The sequence below is a fragment of the Puma concolor genome, chromosome B3 (genome assembly GCF_028749965.1).
Source record: "Puma concolor isolate L17-30 chromosome B3, mPumCon1.1.hap2, whole genome shotgun sequence".
Lineage (NCBI taxonomy): Eukaryota > Metazoa > Chordata > Mammalia > Carnivora > Felidae > Puma > Puma concolor.
Window position 1 is genome coordinate 90048563 of NC_141672.1, and position 14363 is coordinate 90062925.

Below are 14363 nucleotides of genomic sequence, written 5' to 3' on the forward strand. Positions count from 1 at the left end.
CTGAGCTTTCCTGGGTAAATAAATTACAAAAACAATTTACAGAGTTTTTAATCCCTCTTTATAATTTAATATAACATTTTGGGATAAGCCAAAGTTCTTAAAGGCATGGTAATATTTGGTTGTAAGGTTTCAATAATTGCTAACATTTTTTAAAGTAAAACTGTAGCCCAAAGCTTAGGCCCACATTTGTATTTGAATTTCCTTTGTGAGAGAAAATAAGGCTAAGACTGTAAAGCCTGTGGTATGTGTGTTTGTTTCAGTATGTGTTACACTTTTTGGAGGTTTTTTTTTTAAGTTAATTTCTTTTTATTTTTATGTTTAGGCATCGGCTTTTCCGTGAACATTGTGTTTGTGTACAAGGAAATTATATAAAGGACTTAAATATCCTTGGAAGAGATCTTTCAAAGACTATAATAATTGACAACTCACCACAAGCCTTTGCATATCAGGTATGAAGAGAGGGTTGCTAAACAAAATGAGATTGGAAAAAAAAACCACAATGAGAACAAATGCTGCCAAACAGAATGTAATAGGAGAACAGAATTTTCACTGGTGGAATTTCCCTTTTTAGTGTTATCTTTTAGAATTAGAAATGCCAAATTGCTATATTTCTTGTGGACATTTTTCTTTTAAATAAATGAAACATAGATAAAAATCTGAGTAATAATTCTGGATAAGAAGAGATTATAAGCTGTACATCAGTTAATAGCATTCTTATCAGTTGTTAAATCAGTATGTCAGCACCAAGCCTGATATGGGGATCATACTCATGAACCATGAAATCATGACCTGAGCCAAAGTTGGAAGTGTAGCCGACTGAGCCACCCAGGCGCCCCTTATTTTTCTTTTTTTCTTTTTTTTTAAATGTTTATTTATTACTTTTGAGAGCAAGTGTCTGTGCGAAAGCTAGGGAGGGGCACAGTGAGAGACTCCCAAGCAGGATCCACGCTGTTAGTGCAGAGCCCGATGAGGGGCTTGAACTAACAAACTTTGAGATTATGACCTGAGCCGAAATCAAGAGTCGGAAGCTCAACCAACTGAGCCACCCAGGCACCCAGCAAGATATGTATTACATTATGAATGTGTTTGTGTGATAGGTCTGAGATTTCCTTTACAGTAAATCAGTGCAGAGTAGGGATGGTGGAAATTGGGTTGGGTGTAGAAAGAACAAGTGAAAAGTAAACAGTAAAAAGATGAAAAAAGAAAAATGGGGAAAACTGCATATGGTATTGAAACGTGTTCAATTTAGGTCATTGGTCACATTTTGAAATATATTTTTGAGAATTTCATATTGGTTCCTGGATAAAATAATTTCATTTATCTACCATCTTAAATATAGTATTCTCCATTAATATTAAAGATAACCTAGAGATTATTTACTATAACATGTGGTTTGCATTCTCGTTTTTAAACTTCTCTTCAGTGAAATACCATTGCATCATTTTGTTACGTCCTGCCGTTTCAGGTTATCCTGCTATTTGTTGGAAATAGAACAATGAATGTCACACAATCCCTGTGTAAAAGTATATAGGCTTTCTGATAGTGTTTACATTGGCAACACCCCTCTCACAGTGCCTAGCATAGACTAATAGTAACTATTTTTTTAATCCATAAAGTAATATTTTTAATTACGTAATTGCAAAACTTGTTTCAATGGATCTTTCTTGTTTAGTTTCATATATATTAAGACATTAAGCTAAAAAACCAATTGGGCTTTGATGTATCCCTTAACATCTGTTTCTTGCACTATTGAATTGTCAGAATGTAACAACCATAAACTGATGGCATTCCTTTTCACAGTAACTTCTGCAGATCACTGTGTACTTAAGTATCTGTTATTTCTTTTAAGTTTTTATAAAGTATGCAAAATGTAATAAAAAGGATTTAATTATTATTTTAGCTATCTAATGGAATCCCTATAGAAAGCTGGTTTATGGATAAAAATGACAATGAACTCCTAAAATTGATTCCATTTCTGGAGAAGCTTGTAGAACTGGTAAGTATCTTATTTATCTTGTTGTGTTTTGCACTTGTTGCCTCAACTCTATTGAAGTAAATCTTTTTAATTACTTTACTTTAGGTGCACTGACTTTTAAAGTCAACTTGGTATGAGATTAGGGCAAAAAAAATTGAAAAGGATTACAAGCATTTTCTAACCTTGTAAACTATAAAAATCATGCTTCTCAGTATTTAATAATTTGCAGGTTGAATGTTTTTATTTTCACTGGGCTGCTTCTTATGAAGTCACTAACAGTATTAAATTGATTTCACTTTGCTTTCATAGTTCAGGTCTAGAATTAATGCTTGTGCTACTGAAACTTTATTCTGGTGTTATTTTTTCCTAATAAATAAAGTAGAATTCAGTGGCTTAACACTTTTACCAGTCTTTTGGTTTTGCCTCTTAGTGCATAATTGTTCTTTACAGAATTAAAACTTTAATGACAGTTCTTTTAATCTAAATTTAATTCTGAGTTAACTGCTTGTGTGTAGTATCTTTATATTTGGCAAACAAAGTGAAATAAATAGTGGTATATTTTCTTTGCAAAGGAAGAATGTTCACAGTGTTACGGAATCATATTTTTACATGGCTTTTAAAATGTCTTTTTCTCCACACAGAATGAAGATGTTCGACCTCACATCAGAGACAGATTTCGCTTGCATGATTTGCTGCCCCCAGATTAAGTACAAAGACTTGTCAAATCACTGAAGGGGGAGAGAATGCAGGACCCTTTTGGACTAAGACAAAAACATTGCCATTACTGTTGAAATTTTGCATTTTTGTACCCCGTCTTGCTTTTCTTATCTTTGGTGCCCAATAATAATCAAGGGTTACAGAAAGAGACTTTATCTCAGATTGAATACATACAGTAGGTAGGCTAAAACAGAAGAGTCTTTAGAACTAGTGCAACTCCGGTGAAATTTTTTTATGTACAGGACATCTGCAGTTTATAAAGAATTCTGTTTCTGCCACCAGCAGTTTGACCTGTAGTCACACAGGATTTTATGATAATAACAGAGATGAAAATGGACTTTTATTTTCTCTCTGTTTGGTGCTCTAAGTGGGTTTGTAGCCACTTTTCTGTTACTTTAAGATTCTCATTTCAACAGGAATGGCCAGTAAAAGTTGTTTTATTTTTCCTGTTAAGGTTTATAACCTTTTTACATTTTTGACCTGTATTAGATTAGATTTTCATTATGCATTCCTTTTAGTTGAGGCGCTTCCTAGTTTTCTGGAAATAGTCAGTTTTTAGTTTTTTATTATACATTTGAATGGCCGTTTTCCTGCTTTGTCTGCCTGCATATTGTATATTTGTTTAAAAATATTCTCTACTTTTAGTCCATGTAAGTTTCATTTAGAAAGACATGCATTTATATTTTGTTTCTGTAATATTCTGTAGGTGAAATCTTTTAAAAAAAATCAAAGGACTGGGTAGATAAGAATATATGAATGACTAATATTCAAAAGATTTAAACCATTGTGATGGCATGTGTTCCCCAAATGGTAATATCTTGCAATGGCACACGGATTTAACGGATAAAGGTATACCTCAGACTTCACTGTGCTCACCAATCTTTGAGGAGAATGAGTTTGGTCACCTGTTGGGCTTGATTTGGTTACTGCTGCCTTTGGTTTTCTCCAGGAATGAAGTATTCAGCACAGTGACTCAGTATTTTTAGTTATTTTGCATGGGCTGGTAGTACCTCTGTTATGCTCTTGGTTACAATCAATTTAAAACTCTGTGTAACAGTCTTGGTACCTTACAGTAGCTATGCATAATCCTGTGGCACAGTAAACTCCCAAGCCACCAATGCAGTTAATATGCTCTCATAGTGGTTTTCTATGCTATATGAAAATAGTCTTCAAGCCTTGGTTCTCTAATGCAGCTACCACAAGAGGTTGATATTTTTATAGTGGCGTGTAATCTCCTTTTCGGGAGGCTTTTTATGGAAGGTAGAATTTGTAAAAGTTAGTATGCTTTGCCTCTCGACTGCATTAACATGCCACAGGCTCAGACTGTTTTTGTGTAAAGGATGTCAAAGAACGGCACTTTTTCTAAAGAGAAGTTTGATATTTTGTATGCTTGTTAAGAAAGTACAGTATTGGAAATTAAAGGTGGACAACTGATAATTGAGGAGTATGTCACTTAATTTTTTATGTATATTACCTGTTTACTTGTACAACTTATTGTACAAATTACATGCAGCTTCATTTTCAAATGAATCCTTAAAATAAGGAAATCTTTTTAGGAAAACATTTAATTTTTGTATTTTTGATTTTAAAGGCATGAGTTATGTCAATTTTCAGTGTATTAATGAAGATTTTAACTTTTCATCAGGTTGAGTGTTTTCTTACTATATTATCTGTTGTGTATGTAGTTAGCATATTGTGTCACTGAACTGTTTAAAAAATCTAGCATGTAGAGCAAGCCTGTTTTGTGGAAAATCCTTATTCATTAAAAAAAAATAATCATGGCAGATTTGCTGCAAAAAAAAAAAAGCAAACGCATTTGCAATTCAGAATACTGGTTTTTTTTTTTTTTTTAATTTGTTTTGGTTTGTTTTTGTTTTAATTTAAAGAAAGGTATTTTGCTTGCAGGAAAAATACTCCAGATTCATTTTAATGAGAATCTTTGAAATGTATTTATCTTTAGGGCATCTGGGCATCTTTATGCTGTTTGTCTTCTGTCTTTCTTGAAATAAAATGTACATACGTTACCTTTACATACGCTCTTGCTCAAAATTGTGAACCTAGTTACATTTCTCCTTGCTCCCCTTTTTATGCTCAAACAGTAAAACCCTAAACCTATACAAGAAGATCTAAGCTTTCAGCGTGCATTATAATTGCTGAAAGCTTTTCTGATTAAGCAAACAGTCTCAAAGGGCTTTCCCATGATTTAAGGGAAACGTAAGCACCTGTACTGTTGTGCCTCTGGGCACTTTAAATAAACACCAACTTTTAGTCCTCTTTTATTAATGGTAAACTATTTTCAGTCCCATGCTAGGAGAGTTCTTTAAGTCAACTGACAAAGGAATCTAGCATAACAAGATTCTGTAAAGGAATAAAGGGAAATTTTATATGACCTGAGAAAATTTTTCGAGACCAATTTATTTTTCTTCATTACTTAATTTGGGTCATTTTAAATTTAATATAAAATTTAAAATAACTTATAAAGAGACAATTATCCAGCTTCCTTCTACTTTAACATGTTTTATCTTCTCATTACCCCTAATTTTCTTTTATCTTTTGGTAAATGTTATCTTAAACACACTTCCATTTAGTTAAGCGGAGGTGTTTATTTTGTGAATTGAGATGTGCCCAGCTCCTTCAATTCACACAGGAAACATGAACTCTTAAAAACTGACTGTAGGAAATGCAGGAGAGTTGCATACCTGATAAGACACAGCAAAAGTGACCTATATACACATTAACATATCTGAAGTACATATTATAATTGTGATATTTCCAGTGATAAATGTCTGGCTTTTAAGACATTCTTTTAAATATTTGTATTATTGTTAGGATGTTTAAATCAGTTGTGTTTTTTAATTCTGTGTAATATATGTAGCCCTAATCAGATTTATATCACCATATTTCTTCTTGAGTCTTAAAGAGTTGATAACAATTTGAAACCATAATTGTTTTATATTAGCTAGTATGTATATTTATTTACCCGATGGCTTTATCTTGTTTCCCAAAATTGGGGGGGAGGGAGCTGTTGAAAGCATTGTAACTTCTATAAATGGCTATTTTCTTGTACCTGTCAGTGAAAATGGATGTGTACATTGTTTTTTTTTATATTTCTCTGGTTTTTCTGGTTTGTTTGGTTGTTGTTGTTGTTGGCTTTTTTTGTTTGTTTGTTTTTTAAGTGTTAAACATAGAATGGTTTAAAAAAGTTATCTTTGGCCAATGACTTTTTCAGCTAGATAATTACTTTTATTCAGCCTTCTAAAGAAGTTTGTTTTCATTGTTTTGTTCAGTCAACTTGCCTGAAAAAGAGAGACTTCATCTCATCAATGAAGAAAGCATGTCATTATTCCTACAAATCTTTACAGCGAGCACAGAATTCTTCATAAGGATCAGATCTCTTCCACATCTTGTGTCAATCACATAAAGCTGAAATGTAAAGGACACTGAAGCCTTCATTTAATTGTACTAACACAATGGTGTTATATACCACATCATTAGCTAGTTAAGGTTTTCTGAACTGACTTCTCTTTGTCTTCCTAGGTATTTATTTGTTATCTCTTTTAATCTTGTGTATCTAAATTAACTTAGTTAATAGTTACCCACTGAATAACTATGCCAAGCAACTAGGAAAGAATGTTTATTTTATTTCCCCTTATAGGGGAAGAGTGGACTGGGAACAAAAATGTATGGGCCAAAAGGCCTTAGGTTGTCATTCATTCACTTTCTTATTCCTCTCATGAGCTATATTTGAGTATAGTATTTTTTCAGTGCTGATATGCTTGATATGTCATTACTTCTCATATCTTCCCAAGTTGAAAGCCTGCTAGGAACCTATATAAAACACATTTAAAATTTTCAGAATAAGAACCACAAAACTCAGTATCTTATATTCAAATGCCACTTAAATTATTATGGGAATCCAAGTCTCACTCACTAGGATACATTTTTATAAAATGTTTCTCTGTATCTTGAATTGAAATTACTTGCTCAGAGGCAAGAGTTCTGGGGGTATAATGTGTTTTGAGAAATTTTTAGAAAGGGGAGAAGAGAGCAGCAAGTTTATACTTAGTTACTTTATGGTTTTGATATTAGTATTTTAAAATACATCAGTGTTTCCCAAACCTGACCATTAGAATCGTTCTGAAGAGCTTAAGAAATACAGATTCCAAAAGCCTAACCCCCTGCGAAACTGGATGGATCTAGAGTGGGGCCTGAGAGTTTTGTGTGTGTGTGTGTGTGTGTGTTTTTAAGACCTCCAGGTGATTCTAATAGCCAGCTTTGGGAAATCACTGTTTTAAATAATGTGACGGTGTTTGAGAGTAGGCAACTAAAATAAAGTTTACCAGACATCTCTGGTAGTTTTTTTTTAAGCCGGGACCAGATTTCACAGAACTTACTCAAGATACATGGAGGAATAATAAAGAAGATTGAGGCTACTGCTCATTATCATTCTTATCTCCTACTTTTTAAGAGTTTGCATTTCTAGCACTTGGAATAGTTGATCATATATACAGCTGAAGGACATCCCTGAATGAGACCATTATATATATTAATTGTAAAATATTTCACTATTTTTTTATTTTATAAATCTTTGTAGAAATAAGCAATGAAATACTACTTTCATCTTTTGAAATGGGATTTTTCAAGGCATTGTCCTTTTGGCATTAAGGTAGGGGGGAGTTAATATTCTCTCTGCCTTTTTCCATGTGAATCAATATAAAAGTCATGGATATTTAAAAATCTCAGTTTAATTTCTACATATTTACTATGCAGTATAGCCGTGAACAAGTAATGTAGACTTAGTTTTCTCATCTTCAAATGCCCTGATCACCCTACCTCACAGGGTTGTTGTGGGGATAAATAAAACTTTTATGGAAGCACTTTTCTTTGACGATATTTTATCAGCCATTAGAAACAATCTAACAGCTTATATTTGTATAGTGCTTTTTTGCTTGTTACAATTACGTGGTTTTTTCACATTACTTTCCCCTTTGATATCTTCAGGATGTACCTGTAAGGAACACAGAATAGGTTACAGACAGGCAGAATGACAATTTCTGGAACTACTGTGTGCAGAAGTGGAATAAAATGTGAATAAAGGGGCTAGTTTTGAAAAAAGAGATGATGGCAAAGAACCAGATTATGGTGAACCTAACATGAGGAATTTCTACTTGATGTAGTGGGCAAAATAACATGAACCAACATAACTACAAAATACCATTCTGGTTCCACCCCGATTTCTGTGGTGAGACTTTTTCTTCTTTACTGAGCAAAACTGACATTGTGTAAGTTTAAGGTATATGGTATGAGGACTGGATACAAATATTTGAGATGTTCATCACAATAAGGTTAACATCCTTCACCTAATTACCATTTTTGTTAGGGTGAGATGAGAACATTTAAAATCTACTCTGATAGCAACTTTCAAGTATACATTTACAGTACTGTTAACTGTAGTCACTATGATGTACACTAGCTCCCCAGAACATTAGATCCTCATACAACTGGAGGTCTACCCTTTGATCAGCATCTCTTCACAGCCCCAGGCTGTGATGAGATTTTTTAAGTATTTTCCCTCAGCTCCAAAGGAGTTTGATGCACATACAGGTTTGAGAGTCACTGAAGTACAGGGCCTTTAGAAATAAATGACCTGGCTGGCTTAGTCAGAAGAGCATGCAACTCTTGATCTGAGGGTTGTGAGTTCTGCCCCACATTGGGTGTAGAGATTACTTTAAAATCTTAAAATGACAACTTCAGGTGAATAGTTGACTTGGGAGTTTGGTTAATAAAAGGAGCTTTCAGGATCAAAAGATCTGATTTCAAGTCCATAGGTACTCATTAACTTACTAGCCAAAAGCAGGTATCTAAGCCTCAATGTGTTCATCTGTGCAAAGGGTACACCAAGATGTACTTTTCAGACTTAACAAAGATGAATGGTACCAAGACATCATAAACTGTAAGGCAATATACAAATAACTACCAGAATAGAAATGGTAAAGCAGCTAGTTCTCTTGCAGATATGCAGGAGATATACATGCACAGTGTTTGGGGAGATGTCTGAAGCTGAAAAGGACAGCAGAAAATCAAGGCATTGTAATAACCACATGTTAGTTTTTTAAGAAAAACATGAGCAGTAGGGTGCATTCCCATGAAGACCACAGAAGTGATTGTGGAGAGGTCACCTTGTAAGAATGTGTTTGATGAAAATATGCTGAGTGTCAAGGAAAAAAGTGGATGATGAAGACAGTACTGAATGGCTTGAGAAATCTGGTAAGTAGTTGGGGTAGCAGGCTTATATAAATGGTTTGCCAAGTTAGTAGTTGCTTAGTAATGGATGAACCAAATGAACTAGAACTTTTGGTGGCTATCATAATGAGCTTTAATGTTATACTTGGTGTATGGCAATATTTGTTGAAAGCTATAAGTAGCCTTCCTAATGACAGTAACAGTCATTTTAATTTTTTTTTTTTTTTCAACGTTTATTTATTTCTGGGACAGAGAGAGACAGAGCATGAACGGGGGAGGGGCAGAGAGAGAGGGAGACACAGAATCGGAAACAGGCTCCAGGCTCTGAGCCATCAGCCCAGAGCCCGACGCGGGGCTCGAACTCACGGACTGCGAGATCGTGACCTGGCTGAAGTCGGACGCTTAACCGACTGCGCCACCCAGGCGCCCCAGTAACAGTCATTTTAAAGCGCTGCCTTACTATGTGTTAGACACTATTCCAGGCTCTATGAATGGAGGAAGAAAACAACCCTGACATTGCCCTCAAGCTTACAGTCTAGCAGTGAAGACTGATAATGTTGGGAAAAGAGTCATGAAGGGGAAGAATGGCTTTGAGAATGCCACAATCTAGTCTGGAACCAGGCTTGGGTTGGCTGAAAAAGCATTAGGTTGAGATCTGTAGAACATGTACTGAAAGAATGTAAAGCCAGGCTTGATTGCAGGTGGAGGGGACATCAAGTAAGGAAGTATATGATCGGATTTATCTTGAAAAGATCACTTTACCATACAGGGAAGAGAGGGGGTTGGTGGGAGATCAGTTAAAAGAGTTACAAAAGGCGGCCTAATTCAGGGCTCCTGGGTGGTTCAGTTAAGCCTCCAACTCTTGATTTTGGCTCAGATCATGATCTTGTGATTTGTGTGTTTGAACCCTGTGTCAGGGTCTGCATTGACAGTGTGGAGCCTGCTTGGGATTCTCTTTCTCTGCCCCTCCTCTGCTCTTGCTCACTCTCAAAATAGATACATAAACACATTGGGGCACCTAGGTGGCTCAGTCCAGTTGAGCATCTGATTTTGGCTCAGGTCGTGATCTCACGGCTCGTGAGTTCGAGCCCCGCGTTGGGCTCTGTGCTGACAGCTCAGTGCCTGGAACCTGCTTCAGATTCTTTCTCTCTCTCTCTCTCTCTCTCTCTGCCCTCCCCCAACTCGCACTCTGTCTTTCAAAGTATAAATAAACAGTAAAAACAAAAAGATTTTTTTTAAAAAGAAAAACACATAAACTTTAAAAATTAAAGTTAAATAAGTTAACCTAATTCTCCATACAACGTCTTCCCTTTCTCGTAAGACCACAAACATTCGGTGCTAACCTAATGGACAATCTGAGGCCAGGAGGTTGGTAAAGTCTTAGGGAGAGTATGGACTGTCCATTTAACGGACAGGAATAGGAAGATAACTAGGATTTTATGGCACCATATAAAAGTAAGAGCAAATGTATAGGAGTTGAATGGAGACGGATGCTGTCATTCATGTCTTACAAAATTCTTGGGTAGGCTTTTTTGGGTAGCGGTTGGGGTTAAATGAAAAAAGTCAGTTCTTGTATCAAATATAAATCAAATCTTTTTACATATGTAATGACTCAGTTATTTTGGTACTTTATAAATGTCTTAACTTGGTCCTGTTTGCAATTAAAACTTCCTCTTCAGCCTTACTTCACTTAATCTCTGAGATTTTGAGTCTAGTGCTTAAGGCAGTTCACTTAAAAAGAAGCCATTGGCATCTCCATTTCTGCTGTTATTTACTATCCTGTGGTCTTTTCTTTTTTTTTAATGTTTATTTATTTTTGAGACAGAGAGAGACAGAGCATGAACAGGGGAGGGTCAGAGAGAGAGAGAGACACACAAAATCTGAAGCAGGCTCCAGGCTCTGAGCTGTCAGCACAGAGCCTGACGCGGGGCTCAAACTCACGGACCATGAGATCATGACCTGAGCCGAAGTCAGAAGCTCAACCAACTGAGCCACCTAGGTGCCCCTATCCTGTGGTCTTAATGATGAAGTTCTTGTAGGCAGAGATTTTAATATTAATTTTTTCAACAAACATTGATCAATTACTCTGGTCATCTGTAAAATAAGAATACTGTTCTGTGTGATTTTAGGGCTCCTCTAGAGGACTAACATGTGAATCACAGATTCATTTTAAGGACTGAATAAATTCTCAGCACATAATTCTATTTTTTTTTTTTTAATGTTTATTTTTGAGAGAGAGCACAAGTGGGGGGAGGGCAGAGAGAGAGGGAGACAGAGGATCTGAAGCAGGCTCTGCACTGACAGCAGTGAGCCTGATGCGGGGCTCCAACTTGTGAACTGCAAGATCATGACCTGAGCCTAAGTAAGACGCTTAACCAACTGGGCCACCCAGGCATCCCTGGCACATAATTCTAGACAATTGTTTCCCTGCTTCCTCATTTCAAAAAGCAACACGCACAATACTGTGAATTCTCAATTTCTGCCTCAAAAATCTATCAATGCTGCCTACATATAGCCCATGTATTTTTCCATAGCATCTCCACAAACCATTTTCAACTGCATGTGGTTTAAAACCTTGAAGTTAATATCCCCAGAACCTAGAACAATACTGAGTACAGGGTAGGCACTTGATAATTATTTGCTGAATAAATAAATGAATGAATGAGTTCACACTTCAAAGTATGGACTTCTATTTAAAAGTCCAGAAAATTGATTCATTCAGTGCACCCCAGAATTGATGAGATTCAGGGGAATTGGTTCATACCAATTAAACTCATGAGACACTAGTTTTTAAGCCAGATTTCAATTTCCTTCATTTACTGGCAAAAGTTTTCTCCCTATGAAACTAGATTACAATCAGATGCCTCCTTGGTGAGGGTGAAACAAAAGAGAAAATCTATTGAAAATGAATTATAATGTCTAATATCAATTCAACAGGATACCCCTCTACTAGATATTGGCCAAATATCTAATAGATACTTACCTTTTCTCTAGAGACTTTTCTCAGAGACTTAGCCTTTTCTCTAGAGACTCAAAATCTTGTTCTTTGGTTTTTCCTTCCCTATGCTTCACCTTCTTTCTGTTAACCTTTTTTTTTTGTCTTTAAGATATATGGTCTCAGCTGTTGAGAACTGAGAACAAACTAAGGGTTGATGGGGGGGTGGGAGGGAGGAGAGGGTGGGTGATGGGTACTGAGGAGAGCACCTTTTGGGATGAGCACTGGGTGTTGTATGGAAACCAATTTGACAATAAATTTCATATATAAATAAAAAAAAAAAAAAAAAAAAAAAAAAAGATATATGGTCTCAGAACATCTCCAGGCAAGTTAATACAGATAACTACACTAATGACAAATGACTAATCACCACCATTATTACAGATACATATATTGCTTTCCTGAGACTCTACCTTGGGGTAGTTGATTGGATCTGGCACCTTCTTAACCACTTATTTACTATTTACTAGTTCAGGTTACTGCTATAATGCTATAGATTTACTAGTAATATAATAAAAGAAAAAGGACCCAAATTAATTTTCTTTTCAGACCACCTTTCTTTCATGAGGGAGGAACAATGAATGACCTGATGGGCAGGTTTTTCTTGGTAACAAAAACCCAGTTCTGCATAAAATTTATTCATGCAGTCATTCAATAGTTACTAAGTGCCTACTATGTGGCAAACACAGACTTAAATATAGCAGAGCCTAGCCTCTAAAGATTTCTTACCTGTAATTAGACTACTAGGATGTACCTGTTAAAAGTTTTTGCTGAGGCCAAGAATGAAATGTACTGGAAAGATGCTGGGGTACCTTATAACATTTAAAGAAGAGCTGGACAACTGGACATCAAGGGTAGGCAGGAGGAAGTGAGGTGGCCTGGAAAATCATCACTTCATCAAGAGTTGTGGTCTTCCCTTCAGGGTGTTGTCATCAGTCACTAAATTCTAAAGTCCTGGGAAAGAGACCCTGTTAACGCTGCATAACAATTCACTTCAAAAGTAAAAAGGCTTGGGTTTCCTAGGTGCCTCTGTTAAGTGCCTCTTGATTTCGGCTCAGGTCATGATCTCACAGGTTCATAGGTTTGAGCCCCACATTGGGCTCTGCACAGTGCAGAGCCTGCTTGGGATTCTCTCTCTCCCTCTCTCTGTCCCTCCCCTGCTCGTTCGCCTCACTCTTGCTCTCAAAATAAATAAACTTAAAAAAAAATGTTTTTTTAAGTTAAGAGGCTTATGACTACTTCTAACTCATCTGTGGGTTGATGGGACTCAGCTGGGCAACTCTTGCTTTCCGTCTTTTGCAGTTGCATTCAAACGTTAGCTTGGGATGGAATCACCTGAAGGCTCAATTAGGCTGGATGTCGAAGATGGCTTCTTTACTCCCATGTCTGGCATTTTTGCTGGCATATCTGGAACAGCCAGGGGCTGGCTGGCTCTCTCCCTAAACACCCTCTCTATATGGTTAGTCAGAAACAGCTTGGTGGTCTTAGAGTAGTAAGGCTTCTTAAATGGCTGCTGGCTACCACCAGAGTGAACATTCCAAAAGGCGCAGGTGGAAGCTGCAAGGTTTGTTATGGCTTAGCATCCCATGTCACTTCTGCCCTATTCTACTGGTCAAAAATGCATCATAGGGCTAGCCCAGACTCAGGGGGAAGAGACTGCATAAGGGCTTGAATACTATTCATTGAAGGGCCAACTGTGGAGACTAGCTACAAAGAGAATTGATAGTTCCACTGGGTTATTTACATCCCACCTAAGGGCAGTTCCAGATTTTATGTAGTTTGAAGCATACACAATTTGGAGGGCTTTTTTGAAGAGTGTAAGGGGTCTGTGCAATGAGGAGCTCTGAAGGTAAAGCTTCATTAAACTTCACAGTTATTTGTTTTTGACTGTCCTTCCCAAATTAGCTATGGTAAGGGAGCAAACACGGCTTTTAGGAGCCCACATATTCTTGTGTACTAGAACAATTTCCTGAAAAGGAGGAATCACTGTGAGCTCACCCCCCCCTAAAAAAAGTGTACAGTGTTCAGTTCAATATAATCTGATCATTTGAATGAATAAAACCCAGGTCCCCTGACTTCCAAAAGTGAATTTTCAAATATATTCCACAGTATTTCATTTGTTTTATAAATAAAACAACAAAAAACTGGTAGAAGTGGAAGGATACTTTTTTTTTTTTTTTTAACTTACTATGCTTTCTATGCCTTTTTTTCTTTGGCTGCTCCTTAAATATTGATGTTCTTCAAAGATTCTTCTCATTCTATATACCCTAGTTTCACATGATTCCATCCACTACCATAATCAGATGACTCCTAGTCCTCTCCATAACCCAGACCTCTCTAGTTCCAAACATGTACTAGACATTTCTATTTGGATGTCCCACAAGAATGTCAAGATCTATGTGGCCAAAAGTTAATTTATCCTTATTCTTTATT

At 36.3% G+C, this 14363-nt stretch overlaps 1 protein-coding gene across 4 annotated transcripts in view; it reads left to right on the forward strand.

Moving 5' to 3' along the window:
• CTDSPL2 (CTD small phosphatase like 2) overlaps positions 1–7569 on the forward strand; it is an 84068-nt gene extending 76499 nt beyond the window's left edge. For all 4 annotated transcript variants that reach the window (XM_086710573.1, XM_086710575.1, XM_025919589.2 and 1 more), the window contains exons 11-13: positions 323–449; positions 1901–1996; positions 2617–7569. In XM_086710573.1, coding sequence (XP_086566699.1) covers positions 323–449; positions 1901–1996; positions 2617–2682 — 289 coding nt within the window. In that variant the 3' untranslated portion in view covers positions 2683–7569. The remainder of the gene's footprint in view (positions 1–322; positions 450–1900; positions 1997–2616) is intronic.
• The last annotated feature ends 6794 nt before the right edge of the window (positions 7570–14363 follow it).